This window comes from Acinonyx jubatus, chromosome D1 (assembly GCF_027475565.1).
Source record: "Acinonyx jubatus isolate Ajub_Pintada_27869175 chromosome D1, VMU_Ajub_asm_v1.0, whole genome shotgun sequence".
NCBI lineage: Eukaryota > Metazoa > Chordata > Mammalia > Carnivora > Felidae > Acinonyx > Acinonyx jubatus.
The window spans coordinates 1085853-1108052 of NC_069390.1; the positions used below are offsets into that span (position 1 = coordinate 1085853).

Genomic DNA, 22200 nt, shown 5'->3' on the forward strand with positions numbered 1-22200 from the left:
GCACAGCTGAGGACACCGCCAGCAGAGCTCCAGTCACCTGTGAGGCAGGGCGAAAAAAGCCTCTCCTGCCCTGGCAGGATGGCGTCCCCACTGCCACCCTGGGAGTCAGCATGACCTCAGGCACCACACTCATTTGCTGTCTGTCCAGGGTAGGGATGCTGACAGGATGGCCACGCAGCCCCGGGCAGGTGAGGTGTGGAGCCCCCGCGAAGGGATGACACTACCTGCTCAGTCAGGGCCCCAGCAGCCTGGGCAGCTGAAACCAGCTCATCTTTCTCTATTCCCTGCCCTGTGTTAGAACTGGTCATTTCTCCAAGAAGCCTTGGTCCCTTCCAAAGGAGAAAACAAAAACCCGAGATCTGGCTCTTGGGTGGCCCTTTCCTATCCTAGGTCCTCTCTGCTGACAGAGCAAAGTGTGTGTGCTCACCTACACACGTCTGCGTGCGTATTATGCTACACACGTGTTCATCCCGATGCCTCCAACTCTTGTCTGTCACCTGTGCATTACTCCAGCCTCCTCCCTGGCTTGTCTATAAGCTCCCCCTGCAACAGTGAGACAATTCTGAGCAGCCACAGGTTATGAATCACTCTGTCAAAACCACAGCAGAAGGAGCTCCGTGCTGTGAAGGCAGCAAAGGGAACAGCCCGGCACCCCTGCTGAAGGTGCAGGAAAGCTCCGGGGCGCGGGGGAGGCTCAGCTGGTTGAGCATCTGGCTCTTGGTTTCGGCTCAGATCATGATCTCACGGTTCGTGGGTTCGAGTCCCACATCAGCTCTACGCTGGCAGCATGGAGACTGCTTGGGATTCTCTCTCCCTGTCTCTGCCCCTGCCTGACTCACATGGTCTCTCAATCAATCAATCAATCAATCAATAAATAAATAAATAAATGCAAATGGGAAAAGCTTCATGGTTGAGTCCAATGAAAACAAGAAAATAAGAGAGAATAAGAAGCCCCCCGATGACAACCAGAACACCCCAGAAACACACACGCACAAAACAGCTGAAAACTGTAACCCAACAAATTAGACAATCTCAGAAACAAAGTGACTCAAAAAAAGGGAAGATGAGAGAGGCAAAAGAACTCAGAATAAGAACCAGAAATCAGAGCTTCTGACATGCAGTGTAAACCAGAAGGAGCACAAAGCCAACAAGGCTGGAAGTGCAGGGCGGAAAGTTTTTTAAACAAAAGACGAGTGAAGACACTCTCACTTCCATGGCAGCAGGGCTGGCCAGGTGCTGGGCTGGCCTCCTCGACGGCCACCAGCCACAAACTGGGTGAAATACACGAATGCTGGACCACATGCCATGCTGGCAGCCGGCAGCTCAGGACGGTGCCCCTGAGAGCAGGGGACCCACGGGTGAGCAGACATCAGTTACCTGCTGGAGGCTGGGGTGCGGAAAGGCTAAGCCCACGCAGGCCCCGCAGTCTTGGACGGAGGCAAGGCTTGAAGGTGGGGCTGTTGGGCTGCTGGAATGTGCAGGGTAGGGTACCAGAGGGGCTGGGCTGCCCAGAGAAGGGACTCCAGACAGAAGGACAGAGCCAGGTAAGCCTTTGGCCAAGCACTCGGCTGAGGGCATGCGGGGCCTGGCAAAGAGCAGCCATGGGGAGCCGCAAGCCAAAGGGGTGCTCTGGAAGGCTGCAAGGGCAGAAAACAGGCATCCTGCTCCCAAGTAGAGATGGAGGATGCTCCAGTGAGGCTCCATGGGGCCTCCACCCAAAGCCATGCCAGGAGCAAGGTTAGAGTAGCCTCAGAAGGAGGTTTCTCTAGACCTGCCCTAATAAAGCTTCACCAAGCCTCAAAAGGCTCCTGTTAAAGCAACAGCACATGAACCGCATACTGGAATACACACAGCATTCTTTAAGGAAGAACAACAAAACCCAGCTCTAATAACACTAGCCACCACAATGTCTAACACACACACACATACACGCAGAGACAGGTGAGGAAGTAAAAAATGTAACCCATAACCAGGAAAAATAAGAGTCAACAGAAACAGACCCAGACACAACAAAGGTGCATCATACGTTCAATGATTCGAGGATTCACAGGAAAGGATGGACATAATGAGCACAAATATTAGGACTCTAATATTATAAATTGAAAAAAAGGAGAAACAGAAATTTCTAGAACTGAAAAATAGAACATCTAGAATAAAATTTTATGGGGGGGGGGGCGGTGCCTGGGTGGCCCAGTTAAGCATCCTCTTGATTTCAGCTCAAGTTGTGACCTCAGGGTCAGTTGTGAGACCAAGCCCTGCGTTGGGCTCTGCGCTGGCAGAATGGAGCTGCCTGGGATTCTCTCTCTCTCTTGCTCTCTCCACTCCTCCCCCACTCATGTTTATGCTCCCTCTCTCTCAAAAATAAAATAAAATAAGAAATCTTAAAAAAACTTTTTTATGGGATAGACTTAACAACAAATTAAACAGTGAAAAAGAAAAGATTACAATAAAAATATAACTTATTAAAGTTTGTAGAATACAGGTAAAAAGCCAGGCTTAGGGAAAACTTATAAGTTTTAATAAGTTATAATATGTAAAGAGGTACATATTAAACCCAAAGCAAGTAGAAAGAAGGACATAACAATAATAGAAGTCTATGAAACAGAAAACAAGGAAAAAAAAACCCACAAAGGTAACTTTCAGAAGCTTAAGAAAATGGATCAATTCCTCAGCCAGACTGATCCAAAAAGGGGAGAGAGCGTGAGGGAGGGCGTGAGGGTGCAAACTGCCAATGTTAGAGGTGAAATAGGTGTTGTTAAAGGTCCCAGACACTGCGAGGACCAGGGACCGCAGTGAACAATTGTGTGCCAACAGAAATGAAACAGGCAAGTTCTTTACAAACACAAGTTACCCAAACTGACAGAAGAACAAATATAAGATTCGACTTTATGATTAAAAATTGGATTAAAAAATTCAAAAAACCTTTCTACAAGGAAATGCCAAAAGCGGATGGCTACGAGTGAATTCAACTAAATCCACAGAAGAAATAACACCATTCTTACACACGCTTTCTCAGAAAATAGCTGAGGAAACACCTCCCAGCTAAGTCAGCGAGGCCAAAATGCAAACATCACAAGAAAAATTACAGAGCAATATCCTCCTTGAACACAGATGCAAAACTCCCTAAGAAAATATTAGCAAAATGAACCCAGTGATATGTAAAAGGAGTAACAGAGCATAACCAAGAGAGGTTCATCATCTAAGCTTAGCCGACATCTGAAAATCAATGTAATTCACCACATTAACAGATTAAAGGGGGAAAAAGTGATCATCTCAATTACATGATCATTCTCATGTACAGGTAGAAACAGTACACGGCAAAATGTTCACATAAACCCTCAGCAAACCAGGACTAGAAGGGGATGTTTTCAACTGGAAAAGGGCACCTACAGAAATATCTAAATATGAAGATCAAATATCCAGCTGAAAAAGTCTAAACATCTTGCGGGTAAGATTGAGACCCAGGCAGCGATGTTCACTCAGTACTGCTACTCAGCACTGCGTGGATGGTCTCAGCTGGTGCAATGAGGCCAAACAAGAAATGAAAGGTATAAATATTAGAATGGAAAAGAACATCTTGCTTGGGAAATAAGACGGTTGTATATACACAAAGTTCTAGGAACCTGCAAAAAAAGTCTGCTACAGCTGAAAAATAAATTTAGCAACATCACACGATACAAGGTCAATATATAAAAATTCACTTTAGGGGCGCCTGGGTGGCGCAGTCAGTTGAGCGTCCGACTTCAGCCAGGTCACCATCTCGCGGTCCGTGAGTTCGAGCCCCGCGTCAAGACTCTGGGCTGATGGCTCGGATCCTGGAGCCTGCTTCCGACTCTGTGTCTCCCTCTCTCTCTGCCCCTCCCCCGTTCATGCTCTGTCTCTCTCTGTCCCCAAAATAAATAAACGTTGAAAAAAAAATTCACTTTATTCCGATATACTAAGACCACACAAATGGAAAATGCAAGTTAGAAAACTGTTGTTCACAACAGAATCTGTAAAGTTTAGAAATAGATTTAGCTAAAGTGTACAGAGCCTCTTGCTACCAAGCACAAAGCGTTGCTGAGAAAAGTTAAACACATAAACAGACGAGAACATCTATCCTCACCCTAGATCAGGAGCCTCGATGCTGTTAGCGTGTCAATTTTCCCACCTGAACACAGATTCAGCACGAGCCTGCCGCCGTCCCAGCAGAATGTGTTTGTAGAAATTGACAGGGTGACTCTGAAACGTATATGGAAATGTGAAATGGCTTACAACAATGAGACCATTCTTGCAAGAAAAGGAATCAAGTTGGGGGACTCACTAATTTCAAGACTTACTTTAAAGCTGTAGTACTCAAGAAACTGTATTACTAACAACACAAACAGATATTTAAAAAAAGAACAAACGTGGTCAACTGGACTTTAACAAAGATGTCAAGGCAATCCTACGGAAAAGGAAAGTCTTTTCAATAAACACTGCTGCAAAAAGTAAACACCTGTTAAAAAACAAAAACAAAAATCCTCAACCCCTACCTCACACCACGAACAACAGGCAACTCAGCACGAGCTGAAGACTGAAATACGAAAGCAGAGTGACCACACTTCTAACAGAGAGCTCAGGAGGAGTTCTGTACCACACTCAGAGCAGGCAAAAATGACTCAGGACACATGAAGCATTAATGATAAAAGAAAAAGTTGATCACATTTCATCAAAATCTAATTACCCCCCCGCCTCCCACCGCCAAACACACTCCTTCCACTCAAAATACCGTTAAGAACAGGCAAGCCACAGATTGGGAGAAAACATTCGCAAACGTGTATCTGGCAAAACACTGCTATCCGGACCATACACAGCAGTGCTACAACTCAATAACAAGACAACCCAGGGCTTAAAAAGGGCAAAAGACCAGCACACTTAACAAAGGAAGCTGTCTGAGTAGCAAACACAAAAGAAAGTGCTCAGCATCACTGGTCAGTAGGGAAAGGCACATTACATCCATTCCCAACGAGATCCCACCAGGCTGGCTAAAATTAAACACACGAACAACACCAAGGGTCGATATGAAGGCAGAGCAACCACAACTCTGATTCCCTGCTGGTGAGAACAGGACACAGCACAGCTCCTCGAGAAAACAGTCGGCAGTTCATCATAAAGTGAAATGTGTCATCTATGCTATGAACCGGTAAGTCCGTGCCTAAGTATTTATCCAAGAGAAACAAAACACACATCTATCTACATAAAGGCACACAGAATGTTCACAGCGGCATTGCTCGCAATAGCCAAACACCGGGAACAACCCCAAAGTCCATCAACAGGAGAACAGGTTGATCACGGTAAATGCACATAATGAATACCACTCAGCAACCAAACACATCCACATGCTAAACCTCACAGGCATCACACTGGGGATAAAATGCCAGCAAGAAAACATAGGTACCCTACAGTTCCATTTATATGAACTTCTAGAAACGGTGAAGTTAATCTTTGATGCAAATAAATCAGGATAGCAGTCGCGTCTTGGGAGGGGACGTAGCAGGGAAATGGTGAGAAGTGGCTGGGAAGTACAGGACGGAACCTTCTGGGTTTGAGGGTGTAAGCTACAGGGGTATTCACATCTGTCAAGACTCACTTAACTGTACGCTTAAGACCTGTGCATGATACTGTCTATAATTTAGACACCAATTTTTTAAAAAAACTAAAAATTGTTACAAAGGAAGACAGAAAAAGCATTTTAGTGAAAGCAGTGGGTAAACTTAAAAGAACAAAGACCTGGATCCACATAGCGAAGAGGCACATGTCAAACCAGAGCCACCCGCACCAAGGTGTCATGGCCCCATCACCAGACTTACAACGTGGAAAGGCTCCTTCCACAGAAAGACCAGCTTACATGCAGGGGAAACTGTATTTGCTTCAGACTCCAACAACAACGCTTTACATCAGAAGGCCACTGTTACAGACGGAATGTTGGTGTCGCCCCCAAATCCCTACACTGAGGCCCTACCTGCTGATGGGATGATGTCTGGACATGCGGCCTCTGGGAGGTGATCAGGGGTAGATGAGATGGTGAGGGTGGGCTCCACGATGGGATTAGTGCCCTTAGAAGGAGAGAAAGACATCTCCCCCCAGCCTCCCAACACCCAAATCACCCGGGACCTTGATGTCAGACTCCAGAAGCGTGAGACTAAAGGTCTGCTGTCTGAGCCGCCCGCCTGTGGTGTTCTGTTCTGGCTGCCAGAGCGAAGACAGCTACGGTGTGCTCAAAGATGCACAAGGTGAGAAAACGTGAGCCAGAGACTTTATATCCATCCATCCAGTCTTTCAAGTGTGAGTTCTCAACTAGGGGCAATACTGCCCTGTGGAGCATCTGGCAATATCTGAAGATGTGGGTAGGGGACAGGGCTGCGGCTCCACACCCCACAGCCAACAGGGCCGCCCCTCTGCCCCCCGAGAATCACCCAGCCACACACGTCAACAGTGTGGAGGTGGACGAACCTGGGTGAAGGCTCCAGACAAGCTGCAAACGAGCTCACGCCCCACGGCACCCACGAGGCCTCTCTGCACTTACGTCACTGCTTCTCAAGCGGCTCCCAGACTGGCATCAGCAGCATCACCTGGGAGCCTGCCCGAAATGCCAGTTCTCAGGCCCACGCAGCCCAACCAGCCTGGACGCTCTGCTATGAAGCCAGCACGTGGGTGTGAACATGCTCTCCGGGAGACTGGGACGCAAGCGAAGTGCTAACAAGGACGTCCGTGGGGCGGCCCTGTGAGCACCAAGGGCATTCTATCTTGAGAACCAACACTGAGCCAACAACTGAACAGCAGACATCACTCCAAATCACGGGGCATAGGAGGAAGCGGAGTGGGCAGAAGCTTCTAGCTAATATGACGTTTCTCACTTCTCACGTGAGGGGACCAAAGGGCAACAGCCAAAAGATGATAGGATAGGACTGGAGGCTTTATAAAGTAACTGCTACAAAAACACCAATATTTCTTTTTTACTGTGACAAAATACACATTAAAAAGTACCATCTCCACCGACTCTTAAGCGTGCAGCTCAGGGGCACTAAGCACGTTCATACAGTTGTGTGGCCGTCCCCACCCCCCCATCTCCAGAACTTTCCATCTTCCCAAACGGAAGCTCTGTCCCTGTGAAACACGGACCCCCAGCCTCTCCCCCAGCCCCGGCGCCTACCGTCCACTCTCTGTCTCCGGGAATCTGGAGACTCCAGGGACCTCGTGTGAGTGGATCACACGTGAGCATCACGTTCCCCGGGTCCATCCACGTGGTGGCAGGTGGCAGAACATCCGTCTTCATCAGGGCCGAGCGACAGTCCAGGGAGCGGACGGACTACGTCCGCCCACTCGTCTGTCGGTGGACACGGGGTCACTTCCGTGTTTCAGCTGTTGTGAACGTGGGTGTGCAAATACCCACTCGAGTCCCTGCTCTCGGTTCTTTGGGTAAATACCTGGAAGAGGAACTAGGGGTCACACGCTCGTTCTAGCTGCAGTATTTGGAGGAACCGCCACGCTGTCCTCCGCGGCAGCTGCACCGGCTCATGCCGACAGGGCCCGAGGGTCCGTCCTCCGCTTCCTCGGCACACGTGTGGTCCCTGTTTTCTGTGTTCCTCTTGTTGGTGTGGTTGGCATGGGACGGGCACAAGGGTGTGGTATGGTGGAGAAAGGGCCTCGTGGTGGGGGGACACAGGTGGAGGTGAGGCCCTGAACCTGGACCTGAAGTAGCCATAAGAACTCGTGTGCTCCACACTCACACCTTTTCTGCCTCTGTCCACTGAAAAGGCCAAGAAAACGGCTCAGAAGCGGAAAGCACACCTGATGTCCAGACCGTGGCCTCTGCACGTGCGTGCCCCTGCAGTGGCCAGGTGGGCTCCTGCACACGGACTCCAGGGCTGCACCTTTCTGTCATGGCAAAGGGCTGCAGCTGAGGTTGGTAGGGTCACTGTCACTGTGACTGTGGACGAGCCTGAAGAGATTCCCTGGCCGAGGATGGGGCAATTTAAGCGTACAGGACGACAACCCAATGGTCTGAAACGCAAAACTGTTTAAACCTTTATCTAACAATACTTTTTACAAAAACACCTGGTTGTTTACCTTCGGAAACGGCAAAAACACAAATCTGCATGTTGAAAGATAGTCAATAAAAGGAAGGATGGAGTATTTATCCTGCTTCTCAAGCTGCCCAGTTAGTTGAAGAGGAGAAGGTTTTCTTTACAGAAGTATTCCATCTAACCGACCAGGAAGGATGCAGAGATACAGCCTTTGTGCAACGTCTAACAAAGCAGCGATTCTGGGCGGCCGGTGGTCACGAGGGCCACACACCAGTCACAACAGCCAGAGTGCAAGCCTCCTACTGGAAGCCCACCACCACTGACAGTGAGTCTTGCCCCCACATAAGAAAAACACGACCCAACTAGTGTCTCAGGAGAGCCGACAGCTTACGGGACACACAGAGGAACACGCTAGGCTGGACCACAAGGACGGCTGGGTGACACCACAGGAGAAGCTGCCTGGTTTCATCAGTGTGACCGCAGGGGGAAGAAGAAGGAGCAGCGCCTGTGGACTGAGGACTCGCTGAATAAAGTCTGTGGCCTGGTGGACAGCACTGTGCCAACGTCACCCCCTTACACCCCAGTGGTGTGCAATGTCACCACTCGGGGCTGGCTGAAGTGGACACTGGATTCTCTGTGATGTTTTTGCAATTTTTGGTGAGTTTTTATTTTGAGATATAAAGTTAAAAAAGAGAAAGTTATAAAACCTGTCAACCAACCACGATGCATGGACTTTCTTTGAATCCAAACACTAAAAAAACAGTTGTAAGAAACTGGAGAAAACATGAACACAGATCGGATGTTTGACGTTACTACGGATTGCTGCTCTGACATGGTAACGAAATGTCCTCTCCTCCGTGCAAGGAAAAGCGGCCCTACCCTTCGTGCGCACACGAAGACATTTACGGACCAAATGTCACGACGTCCAGAATTTGTTTCAGAACAGCTTGGGCAATGGGGTGAAGAAAAGAGAACGGCAAGATTAGGGTCACACTGGATGTAAGTTCAGAAACGGAGCTTCGGACTCACGTGCCTGCTGAAACCTCACCCTTAACAACACACTCCTATAAAATCCGGCCATGAATCTGGCCCCCAGCCAAGAGACGGGCCTCCCCGTGAACACCTGGTGGCAGCTCCCCTCTTTCAGTGCACTGAGGCTCCCTCGGAACGGCCAGCATGGCCCAGGCGTGGTCATGCCTGGTCAAGCCCCGGGCAGCAGGGCGTTATAACACGACACACACTGACGTTATGCATGGCCCACGTGTGTGTAAATTGGCACTCTGAGAAGTCAGGTCCACGGCGACGTCCCCGGAAAAACCAACGGCAGCAGCCCACTTCGTCAGGTGGGGAGCAGGGCGGACCGGGGGCACACAGGCGCGTGGCAGGGGTGAGGGCGTTCACCGGGCTCTTCGGGAATGGTCCACACTCAGCCAGGGGCACCATCAGCTTTCACAACAAATGGAAGTGAGAACCGTGCGGGGCGCATGCGTACTTGGAAAGCAAAGTCTGAGCGCAGCTAGTGGTGACTGGTGTGCCTCCTCCGGAACCGCCAGGCAAGGAGGGAGCCGGCGCTCTGCTGCCGAGACCACGGCCCATTTCCTCACACCCAGGCCCACCTCCGCTCGGCCTGGGTGGGGATGTGCACTCCTCCCAAGCTGCCCCTCTAACCTGCATGGGTGGCAGCTCAAGTCTTGCTCTTCTCGTGTGCAGCCAGGAGCTTCTGGAAACCCACCGTTCCCGACTTGCTCAGGGGCTCTGTGGGTGGTCCCGTGCCGGGGGGCAGGGTGGGACCCCGGCTGCCCTGCCTGGCCCAGTGGTCACGGGGTGGCTGGCGGGGATGTGGCTGCAAACTCAGCAGGACCAGTCAGGAGCAGCTGGCATGCACCCCTAAACACACTGCACCGGGCTTGCCACGGAAGGAGCAGACGAAAATGTAAGGCCAAGGGCTGCCTTTCTCTGCCATCAAACGGCCCATCGCTTTCATACGCGGAAGAAAGCAAGTCTGGGGAGATAAAAGTGATTTCAAACCTCACTCAGTTTTGCTACGTGTGCGCAGACTGAACTTCACAGGCACGTAAGGAGGGAGACGGCGTTACAGAGCAACCATGGGCGGCCAGTCTGAGCACGACCTCTAACCCGGAACGTCCTCAAAACAAAACTTCCAGTTGGGGCGTCCGCTCTGGTCAAGGTGGGGTAACGGGGACTGGATTTTACCTGCTGCTTCAAACAACAGGACACTGGTAAAATATGTGACAGCTTTCGAGATCCTGGACACCAGAAAACACGGCACAGTGACCCCGGGATGGGAGCAGACAAGGTAAGTCTGCATGCAGGGAGGGGCCCAGCAGACCCTGGGTTGAGGAGTCTCCGCCGGGGGGCTGGGGGCAGGGGACCCACAAGGACAGCGCTGCACAGATCTGCCGAGGGCCCCACCGGCCGGGATGGGTGGTGCGAGGGAACTAACTACCGAGGGTGGGGCGAGCCACCTGGGAAGGTTACAGGGACCATCCTTGGGGCTCATGCAGGGAAAAGGGGCACCCTGGCCAGAGTGGAGAAACGACTCATGGCATCAGATGCGATACTCGAGGACTTCAGCATCAGCGGGAGGAGAACCAGCTCCACGTGAGACCCTGCCAGAATCCCAGCAAACAAAGAACATACACAAGAACTAAAAAGGTTCAATCATTTCCCAACAGAGTCCAAGAAACACAGCTCAAGAATAGCTAGAAACGTACAAAGACATCCAGCACCAAAAAAGGCAGAGCACATGTCGTCTTGTGTCTAGTTGGAAGCCTTCAAGGAAGGAGGAAAATGCAAGTCATTGTTAAGAGTCAAAGAACTGATGGAAAAGGACCCCAAAATGGCCAGATGACAGAATGAGAAAACGTTAGAAGGTTGTCACAACGGAGTCCCGCCTTGCTGCAGAAACTGGAGGAAACACTGAGCATGTCACGGAGACAGGGAAGGTTTCTTTTAAGATCCCAATTGAATTTCTGGACACAGAAAGGATAACACGGGCGATGACAAGTACTCTGGGTAGGATTAACAGCCAACCGAACACGGCCAGAGCAAAGAAGCAAAGATGCATGAACTTGAAGCTGCGACCACGGAGGCTATCCGAAATGAAACATGGGAAACAGACGATGACCCGAGCAGTGGGCCTCCTGCGAGCCCACGGCCCCCCCTCCCCCCCAGGCAGCTGCTTGCAGACCCCTCTTAAAACACGTGTCTCACTAAGGGCTTGCATCCAGAATGCTTAATCGCCCCCTATGACTCAACACGAACACAGACTCCGTAGAAAATGGGCAAAAGGTCTGAACAGTCGGCACTGAGAAGACCTGGAGGTCATGAGGTCATGAGGTCATGAGGAAGCGCGGACCGCAACCACGAGACCCGGCCTCCCTCCCTCACAAGGGCTCTCTGACCGACACTGCCGGCACCCAGTGCCGATGACGGGCACGCTCTGGAGCTGTCACGCGCGGCTGGCACAAAGACAAGTGGTGTGGTGGCTGCAGAACACGGTCTGACGGTTTCTAAAGATGTTGAACGCACGTGTGTCGTACGACCCAGGCGACCCACCGAAGGGAACGCGCGTGTCTGTACAAAGACCTGCACGCGCGTCCAGAGCAGCATCATCTGTGTCGGCCGACATGTGAAAACAGCCCCCGTGGCCACCAGCAGGAAAGCGGACCACTAGGCTGGGGCTGGTCGGCCCCACGGGGCCCCGCCCGACTGCAGACAGAAGACACCGGACGCACGCAGCGTGCGGGGGACTCACACTCTGCTGTCAGACTCCCTCCCGTAAACGGCCGGACAATTTCACTAACCCGTGACGACAGAGGCGTGCCAGCGGTCACCTGGAAGGGAGTGGGAAAGAAGTCACGTGGTACCTTTTGGAGGTGACGGGTGGGCTCACTTCCCTGACTGGGGAGAGGGCTCCGAGGCTCGCGCATGCGCACGCTAACACCCGCAGGGCTGAACCCTCTCGACAGGCGCGGCGTGTGTCGAGAACGGCTCCCGTCACGCGTCCTTGCTCCACCCGTCCCGAGGTCGCCTTAAGTTCCCCCTTCCAGCACGGCCCCTCTGGCATCCTCCCAGCCCCTACCCACACCCGTCCACCAGCGTGTCCTCGAGGCTCTATCTACGGTCGGCGGGTCCACCCTGGCCGAAGCCCCCCGTCCCTCTCACTGCGGGACCGTGGTGGTTGACAAGTCTCCCTCCTCCCGCCTGTGCCCGCCCTCAGTCCGTTCCCCTGTCCCGGGATGCTGCCTGCGTGCTCACTCACCGGCACGTCCCGAAGCACCGTGTCGCCCCAGGAAAGGGCTGCTGCGGCAGGAGGGCGTCCGCGGGCCACGGCGCCTGCCCGGGGCCGGGTTTCTCAGGAGAAAAATGCACTGTCCATCTAAAGTAAGCGGACTCCAGCTGAAGGCAGCAGCAGGCCCAGGGCCGGGCAGTGTAAGTGCCCGCGTCTCCTGCTGTGGGTCAAGCACCGTGACGCGGACCCAGCCCCCCACCCCTGCATCCAGCCGGCACACAGCTGCTCCCGCCTCCTCCAGGTGCTCTGCCAGGAGCCTGCCTCCTCCTCTCCCACCTCCCGCATGTTGCTTCTGACCCCAGTGCCTTACAGGACTGGAGCGACAGGGCCCTGGCACCCCAAGTGCCCACCACACTGAGCCAACGTCATCCCAGTGTCTCCCGCCACAGCAGTCGGACCCCAGCCAGGCACCTGCGCACGCTTACCGCTCTCTCCTCCGTGGGAGGCCCAGGGCCGGGCCCAGGGCCGGGACAGAACAGTGACTCTGTCTACAAGCATGGCAGACGCCAGGAGGGAGTGAGGGTGCTGGGCGGGTGCCACTCCCCCAGCAACACACAGCTGTGGACGGAGCACCCATCCGGCCGGGCTGCACAGAACCGCGTTGTGACTCTACCCCACCCCCACCCCCGAGAACCGCCAGCTCAGGGGGCCAGGCTGTGTGCCACTTCCTCGGCGGTACACTCTGTACTTGGAGCGCACCTGGCACACTGAGGGCACAAAAAGAGTGTTGACAGGTGCGTAGGCCAGCCAGGAGTTAAACGAGGAAGAGAGGACGGAAAAATGTCTTTCTGGTGCGGTCGTTCTAGAGAAGCCCCCTCAGGGCTCTGCCATCTGGCCGCGGAAAACCCCAATCCCCGCCCCCCTGGCACACAGACACGTGCACACACGTTCTGCCTGCCACCAAGCTGAGGCCCCGCAGGCCACCACGGACCCCGGTCCTCCACTGGACTGCCACAGGGAGAAGGCCTGACATCCAGCCCTGGGCGAGTCCAGGGGTAAGCGGCGGCCACCGGGGGCTCCGTGGATCCCTTCAACTGCAGAGTGACCTGGACAGGAAAGCATGTGCGCTCCTTGCCATGTGGGGAAGATGGCTTCACCCTTCACCCCCAACTGACCCGCTGGCTCCTGGGGGCATCTGACTTTGAAAAGTGAACCCCGGTAATCCTGGCACTCTCTCCAGAAGCCAACACCTATCACGGGCAGCGGACACGTGGCCAGGCCGAGGGTGCCCTGAGTGCCGAGCAGAGCGTGACGGCATGGTGGCCTTGGGCTTGCTGGGGTCCCCCCGACTCCCCCACACCCGCTATGCGGCCTCAGGCAGAGTGTTGCTCCGGAGAACGGGATCGCCTCTGCAGGGAGCCTGCGCAAGGAGCGTGCGTGGCTTACAGGTGGCGTGTGTGTGTTGTGAAAGAGAGAGGCGCTCTGCCCACACTCACAGGCTCTGCACATCCCTGCCCTTCACTCGACGCTCTGGGTGGGACAGAGAGCGAGCTCACCCAGCCCTGAGCACACACGAGCGTCCGACCCCGACAGGCTGTGAGGGAGGGTCCAGACGAGTGAGGCCCGAGGGATGAGGAAAAGAAGGGTCTGTGCAGGGAACAGCACACGCAGACCCCTGGGAAGGAGAGCTCCAGCCACCAGGAGAGCCGTGCAGGGTGGCTAAAGAGACAGGGCAGCGGGGCTGAGAACTGGACTGTGCCTGAGGCGTGTGGGAACCCCTGAAGGATCTGAGTGGGAGAGTGGTGATCAGAAGGCCTAACTTGTGTGGAGAAGGCGGGAGGGCCAGTCTGGGCTGGAGTGGCACAACTGGGCCGGGGACATGGCGCCAGGACGAGAGAGGCAGAGGCTAACAGGGCTGCACCCGGCTGCCACAGAGTCGCCCAGATGTCCTGGATGAGCACCTGTGCTGGCACCGCCACCGCAGGTGACATCTGCTCATCACTGTGCAGAGGCATCAAACCCTCGCCTCGGCCCAATGACCCTGACAGGAGCCCCGTCCCAAAGCTCCCCCGGACGCCGGCCAGCTGGGCCAGGTCCCCAAGCAGGAGGGTGCTTGCAGCCAGCAGGGCCTGGACATGGCCCAAAGGCGGGCGAGCCTCACACCACAGTGCAGGACCTGTCTCCAGACCACAGGTGCCCCGCGTACCTCCTCATACACAGATGATCGCACGGCTGGCTCGAACTCCCAGCCAGGCTGTGGGGCACGGAACACACCAGAGCCACCTCCCCACCGTCCCGCCGCTCTCTGCACCCAGGGGGAGGAGGCAGCGTCTGACGGGCCTGGCCGGTGAGGACCTGGCCAGCATGTAGGAGCCGTGCCTCATAAGCCTCGTGCCTGGAGGGAGCATTTTCTGGAAGAACCCAGAATAGCTGCTGCCGACTTCAGCTCCACAAGAAGGAAGCACCTGCTTACCACACCTTTTGGACAGGAGGTTCTCCCTCCTTCCTGGTTATCTAAGAGCCTTGTAGGAAAGGAGGCGTCTCCCAGGCAGAGACAGGGACTGGGTATTTCAGAAAACGTTTCTGCCTTGGACCTTGGTTCTATGCCCCCCAAGAGCCTCTGAGCAGGCAGATCCCAACGTCAAGGGCTGGAGGCATATAGACCAGGGCACAGAAAGGGGCTTGTGAGAAGGTAAACAGTGGGGGCTCATCCCCAGCGTCTCCTGGAGCACCAACTGGCCTAGGCCTGCCGGAAGGAGGGAGCAGAGTTCTGAGAAGAATTGGCCCCTGAGAGCAGCCCCTCTCACGTCCTCTCTGACATCCTCTTCTGGTGCTCCAGACCTGTGACCCTGCCTGCCTTATTGGTAAAGAAGGCATGACACAATGGTCTGTTCAGGGCACACTGGCACCCTCTTTCAGAAGAAAACACAGAACCTTTATAGCACTGAAGAGAAGCTGGAGAGCCCCAAACACCCACAGAGGCCTGGCAGGCAGGAGACAGAATCAGTATTTTTTAATCTATGACAGCTGGCGCGATGCCGGCTCCCAGAAGGAGCATCTCCACGCCAAAGCCTTACGGGCAGTGCCCCATGGGCATGACCTCAACGCGTCCTCCTAGCCCAGCGAGGCGACCAGATACTTCCATATCCATTTTACACCCAGGAAAACCAGCAATAAAGAAGATCCACACAAACCCTTTCATTACATCACACACAGCGGATTCCGCGTGCCACGTGCAAACTTCCAATCGAGAGGGCAAAGAAAGCTTTCCAGCAGTTGATCCACCCTCATCTATTGCTTTTCTCTACATAAGACAAGTGTCTGGACTGGCCAGGCTGCACACGGACTCCTCCAGGAGCCACACGCTGCAAAGCAGAGAGTGCGTATCTATCTGCGTATTTTGTGCATGGGTGTGTGTGTTTGCGACTATGTGTATGTGTGTGTGTATGATTATATGTGGAGTGTGTATGTGTATTTGTGTGTTTATGTGGATGTGAGTTGTGTGTGTGTGAGCTGTATGTATGCACGTATGAGTTGTGTGTGTACGCGTATATGAGTACACAGGTGTGCACGCACATGACCTCCAGGCAACTGTGCTCCTTTCTTCCTAAGGCTCTCCCCCCAGCCACCCCAGCCCGTGACCCCCGACGCTGCTGGGCCATGCTGGCCCCTGACCACGCTGAGCACAGGAGCTCAGGCCCGCCTGGGGGCTGCTGTGCTCCCGCTCTCCCTCAATTCTCTCTCCCAACTGTTCACATGCCGTTCCCTCACCAGTTCCCAGAGATGCCCCCCCATCCATGGTCGACCCCCCCCCGTTCCCTCACTCTCTGCTAGCGCACCGCGCCCGGCACACGGCTTGTTATGTCCCCCGTTGCCACGCCAGGGATTAGCATCAGGCGTGCAGGGCATCGCCAGACCCGTTAACGGCCGTGTCCCTCACTCGGAACGCGTTGAGGGCCTGCGCACTTGCTGACTTCTCACACGAACTGTTTCATCGACTGTGCCCTCACCTCGGCACCTTCCCGGGGAGCTCTCAACGCAACTTTCAGAGTTCAATGACATGCCACTGGCGCTAGGACGTGCTCCTGACAGCCTTCCAGCTGAGGTGAAGGGTCACTACCGCGCTAACTTCATCCAACCTTCGTCTGCTTTCCTGGCACTTCTGTCAAACTGGCACAAGAAGCAATCAAATTTTCAGGACGCTGGATGAGCTCCAATGTCCAGGCAAAGACAAGGGACCTGGTGAACAGGCTCCCGGCTGGAAGGCAGCACCGCCACGCAACAGCTAAAGTGTTTCCACCAGTGATTATCCAGGTCCCAAGAGGGCGCAAAGAACACTTTCGGACCACAGATCCATAAAGCCCAAAGGCACGGCCAGCGAGAGCCGGACATTCCGAGTTTCCAGGGATGTGGGCGCACAGCTGGTGTCAGAACTCTCTCCTCGCTTCCCAGCTTTGCGGCTCGCACACCTGCTGGCCCCAGGAAAGCACACAGAGACAGGTGCTCACGCCCAACCTGGCACCCTGCCCGCCTGACCCTGGCCCCCCAGGAGCTCGCATGATACACAGAAAGGGGCCTGCACCGGACTGGAAATTCCTCTAGGAAACAGCAGGAGCAAGACCTCAGTGTGGTACATAAACACGCCATCTGCCGAGGGCATGGCCCGTAGAACATGGCGACGGATGAGCGGCACATCATCGAAAGGAAAGAGGGGTGTGTCTCAGAAAAGACAAGCCACAGACTGGAAGAGATATTTGCAAGTCACTTAGTGACACAGGGCTTCCATCCACAACAGATGAAGCACTCTCAAAACTCAACAATAATAAGACAATAAAAAGTGGGCAAGAGCTTTGAAAAGACATGTCCCCAAAGGAGGAAAGGAGCAGCCGCTCAGCATCAGTCGGCAGGGAAACCACAAGTCAGCACCCCACCCCCCCAGGCAGGTGGGGTCCATGGTGACAACAAGGGCTGAAGAGGACACGGAGAAACCGAGAGCTGCTGGCGGAAAAGGAAGGGGCTGGCGCTTCACGAGAAAGCCGTCCTCTGAGGTCACGCGTGCACCTCCCGTGCGACCTAGAGTGTACCGCGTCTGCAGGAGAGACCAAGACGGGGCCGGGACGGTGCACGGCAGCACCGCTCACAACCACCAACCCCCAGAAGCAACCCGAATGCCCAACCACGGCAGGAGGTTAAGCAAACGGTCTCACGCACAGAAGCCCGTGCATCTGTGCTCTCCCCATACGGGCTGTCGTGATGAACTGTTTACTTAAGATGCAGAAACACAAAGATGACACGTGTTTGGGACACCTTGTCTGTACACTGGGCGGTGGCTACAGCATGTTCACCGGCCTTCTCCGTCCCTTTCTGCAAGACGACCACACAGGATGAGTGGCATCGCCCACGCTGTCAAAGATGAAAGGAAGGAAGGGAAGGTCCCACCCACCCAGCTACCCGGGACATATGGAGAGAAGCCACCAGCCCACAGCATCTGCTCCATCCCCTATGGCTCCTCAGCCCCATCCCCCAGCGACCCCCACCCCCTTCCAGGCCACATCCAGGGGCCCAGCACCCCAAAAGAGCACGCATGGCCAGCTAGAGCCAATGCATCAGGCCTATCCCCTGGAATGTAAAGAAACCTTCCATTGCAGTGAGGTTGCCACATTAGTGGAAACATCCTGGGAGGGACCTGAGGGATGCCACTTCTGTTATTTGGGACAGCCAATGCCGCAGCGGTCACCACCCACATGGGGTCAGAGAGAGAGAGAATGCTAGAGTCATCCCACAACTAAAACCAGGCTGGAGCCGAGCAGAGAGCACGCAGGGAACCCTCAGCAGCAGCAGGAGTCAGAGGACAGAGACGAGAGAGGAGGTGAGGTTTGGGCAGGGAGGTGGCAGCTGACTTCGGTGCAGGTTTTCTGTGGTGACAGCCACTGGAGTGGGGCTGACACAGTCCCCTATGGCCAGAGGTCCCCACTCCACTCTGTCTAGGGCACAGAGGAGAGAGGCACAATCCCGTCCAGTGCACAGGTGCCCCTGCACACAGGTGGCCAGGACCTGTGACGTGGCTCTGCATGTACCAGCCCAAGAGGCCCAAAGTTGGTGCACCCTGAACTGGGTGGAAAGAGCCTTCATATGCTTCCCTGAGACCTTGCGGGGCCAACAGCCTTGTACACACAAGAGGGGAAGGACACAAAAGAACAAGTCACTAGAACCTCTGAGTTCTGGGGCTCGGCGCCCCCACCCCATTCCCCTTGCCTGTGCCACCAGGGGTGACACCTGCGTGCAAGCCCAGAGCTGGCAGACCCCTCAGAACACTGCAATTGCCCTCCAGGTGTCTGGACATCATTCTACAGAGGCCGACACCGAGGCAGACAGGGAGAGAGGCCAGATATGATACTGGCAGCCTGCTCCAGAGCCTTTGTTCTTAAACACCCCACCCCCCAAGAGAGGACGGGCACCTCTAGAAAGGAAAGCAACTTGTTTCCATGCTGGTCCAGAGCTCGGCTGTCCTGAGCAGAAAGCAGGCCCCGGGCAGCCTGGTCACAAGCAGCCATGCAGCTGACTCAGGAGGCATGTCGGCTCCAACTTCCCAGGGCGAGCATCTCTGCTTCTCTCTCCGCCCTGGCAGCAGAGGCAGGAACCAGGGAGAGAGAAAGAGAGCCCCAAGCCCACCACTGCACCAGCACGTCACGCCAAACACACCATACCGTTTCCTTTGCACCCTGGCCCAGGGAAAGCAGGAGCAGTGACAGCCCGGCCCCCTTCCGAGGCTCACCCTGGTACTAGCATCCGAGTGGGGGCCAAGTCTGCTATGACAAGGCAAGAATGTAGACACGGGGGTTGGAGGAGAGCTAGGGCTGGGCCCGGGTCCGTGACCAAGCGGGGCCCACCCTGCATTCCTCACACACTTGCCCAGCACCTCTGTGAACCAGGCCGAGGCGGTCAGGGGAGAACCCCTAGGTGGCGGGCGAGGAAGGCCTGCAGGGATGAGGCAGGCGGTCAAGTGCCTTCCTGGAGCCTAGCACCAGAGAAGCCATGGGTCCCAGGGAGCAGGTCTGAGGTCAGGCCGAAAGAGCCGCCTCGATGGGAGAGGAGGCAGGCTGTATGCCACACAGGGCCGGGCGCCAGGATATTAGCACACATGCAGAAAGCAGAGAAATGCACCACCACGCCACCAAAATCGTTCCGTTCCAACTTCAAGTCAAGCCAAACTCCAAACAATGGAAGTGGCTGTTGAAGCCTGCCTAGTCATCCCGCCTGGCCCCCGGCCACCGCTGACCACAGAGGGCAGGGGCGTCCAGGCCGCACGGCAGCCCCCTCTGGCCAGTCTTCCCTCCTGACCCCCACACTGGCATCGGCCAAGACAAGCGCCCACTGGCCTGGGCAGAAGCAAGGTGGCCTGCTCGTGGCAGGCCGGCTGAGACTCACTGACTCCACAGCACCCCTCTGTTTAGTGCAGCAAAGCCCATGTGCCCCAGCCCTCCCTTGCCCATCTCGGGGCCCAGGTGAGTGCCAGCCGTGGCAGTTACAAACAAGGGGCGGGTGCACCGGCGCTAACTCCTCCGGCCGAGGTCGTGGTCAGGAAGGCCAGTCTGCTCAAGGCAGGGGACGGGTGACCGCCTCTCTTCACCCCCCCCCCCCCCCCGGCTTCAGAAGCCCAGCAGGCAAGGAGCCCACAACGCCTAATAGGGCGATGTGGGTCCCGCCAAGCTGCCCCGCCCTCCCCGCTGGTATAAAAGCCTAGGCTGCAAAATTTAGCCCAGACTCAGACCAGGAAGGAGGGGAGCACAGCCCAGTGAGACGCCGCCTGTGCCCAGCCCCTCCCAGTGCCCTTACTTCCTGTATGACCCCACCACGGGCAGATACTTCAGCACAAACACTGGCGAGCTTTCTTTTCCCCCCCAAAACACTGAACTCGAAGCAAGAAACAGCCTTTCATTAGAAAAATGCCAAAGGGAAATAGATGAATGTCTCTATGTCATGGAAGGGTGGAGGGAAGCTTCCAGAGAAGGCTGTACTCCTGAGAGAGGCATAGATCAGGGAGCCCAAGGGGGGTGGAGACAACCTGTCCCCCATAGCACCTCCCGGTTGCCCCTGTTAGTCCGCTCAGCCACGGGACCAGGCTGTCCCTCGCAGCCCCGCGCAATACAGCCCAGGAGCATCGCAGGTCTGGGGAGGGTGTGGGGTGCCAGGAAGCATCACGCTGGCCCAGCAGCTCCATGCACCAAAGCCAGGAGCACCCGAGTTACCCTGTTAAAAAGGGCATGAGGGTCAGAAACCCCCAGAACTCCATCCACATGAGAGCTCTGCCAGCAGCAGGCCTGTGGCTGGGCACCGTCCACTTCGTGCCGTGGCTGTGGGGCCCTGGGGAGCCGGTCCCCGGTTGCAGCATTAAGGGAAGGCTGAAGCCATGCTGGCAGAAGGGTCCCGGGTCCCCTCCCCCACACGCTGCTCCCCCACAGCACATTCCCCTCTAATTGGAAGTGCTGTTTTCTTCTCTGACATGAGGAGGAGGGCAGCAGGTATGGGAGTTCAGCACAGTGTGAAGAAGCCAGAATCTGACATGCCGAGGCCCATACTTCAGATTCCTCAGGGGGGAGGCCCAGAGAAGCCGCAGGGAGCAGACACTCAGCACAGCACTCTGGCCTGGGGACAGAGGGTCCAGACAGGAACCTGGCCTCCCACCCTGGTGCCTCCCGGGCACGGAAACTGCTCGAGGCCCCCATGGCCACCTGCTGGCCCCAGGCCACAGTCCTCAGAGGGCTCCTTCTAAAACCCAGACCTGTTCATCTCACTTCTTAGCTCAAATCTGCCCAGGGCCCCCATTGGCTGTGAAGGCTCATGGGCTCTCAAGGGTCTTGGAGGCCCCATGAGATGTGTGCCCCTGCCCAACGCCCAGCAGGCCAGCCTGGCCCCAGGGACAGAACCTTGTCTTGCTGTGTTCTCAGCCCCAGTAAGCCTCAGATCCTCCCTTGCTCCTATAAGTCTTGGCACAAATGTCACCTGAGACCCTCACCCTCCAAAAAACAGCACCCTGCAGCATCCCCCACCCCCCCACTCCACTGTGTCTAGGAGTTAAATGGGAGCGGGAACCAGGCCTGTCATTTTCTGCTGCCACCTCAGCGTTGAGGACACGGTCCAGCAACAGCAGCAGCAGCACTGAAATGCTTGTGCTTCTGAAGGAATGAACTACTGATGTACAAATCAGAACATGTGCAAATCAGTAAGGAAAACACGACCCCCCTCCCCTCAGAAATATGCAATAAAGGGCAAGAAAAAAAAACATCCATAAGAGAGAGAGGAAAAAAAAAACAAATGGTCAATGGTCAATAAACATAAGAAGAGGAGGCCAATTTCCCTAACTCAGAAGCAACCCCACTGAAGACAAGACAATTTTTTCCTGCTTCTGATGTGGCACAAGGACAGCCAGTGCTGGGGAGACTGGCCCACACTCCCTGCCCAAAGACTGCCCCACAAAATGTTCCATAATGCACAATGTGAAGACCCTTTGGGCCAGAAAGTCTACTTTTAGGAATTTATCACAAATACTCAAACTCAGAATGACTTACGAATAAGGACTTAATTGCTTGAAATGAAGATATTGGAAACCGTCTAAGCCTGTATGCACAGGGGTCTGGTCAACAAGCCGTGGTGTGTCCCCATCAGAGGGGCAGTCTCTGTCCCTGCTGGAGCGCACACTGGCACGGATGGGCCACAGCACTGGGAAGCTGGAAGGGGCCACCCTGAACGGCTGCTTGGGGGTGAGATTTGATGTGGATTTCTTTTTTTTTTTTAAGTTTATTTATTTTTGGGACAGAGAGAGACAGAGCATGAATTGGGGGGGGGGGGGGGACGGTCAGAGAGAGAAAGAGACACAGAATCTGAAATAGGCTCCAG

The 22200-nt window shown here is 55.0% G+C and overlaps 1 protein-coding gene across 3 annotated transcripts in view; it reads right to left on the reverse strand.

Annotated features, from left to right (window-relative positions):
- Positions 1–22200, reverse strand: part of MOB2 (MOB kinase activator 2) — a 74306-nt gene that overhangs the window by 17215 nt on the left and 34891 nt on the right. Inside the window, exon 1 of one of the 3 annotated variants that reach the window (XM_053202737.1) lies at positions 19079–19776. The exons of 1 other annotated variant lie outside the window; for it this stretch is intronic. In XM_053202737.1, the coding sequence (XP_053058712.1) occupies positions 19079–19200 (122 nt within the window). In that variant the 5' untranslated portion in view covers positions 19201–19776. Of the gene's footprint in view, positions 1–9716; positions 10027–19078; positions 19777–22200 lie in introns of those variants that run through there. One more of the 3 variants, XM_053202739.1, reaches the window with a different exon arrangement.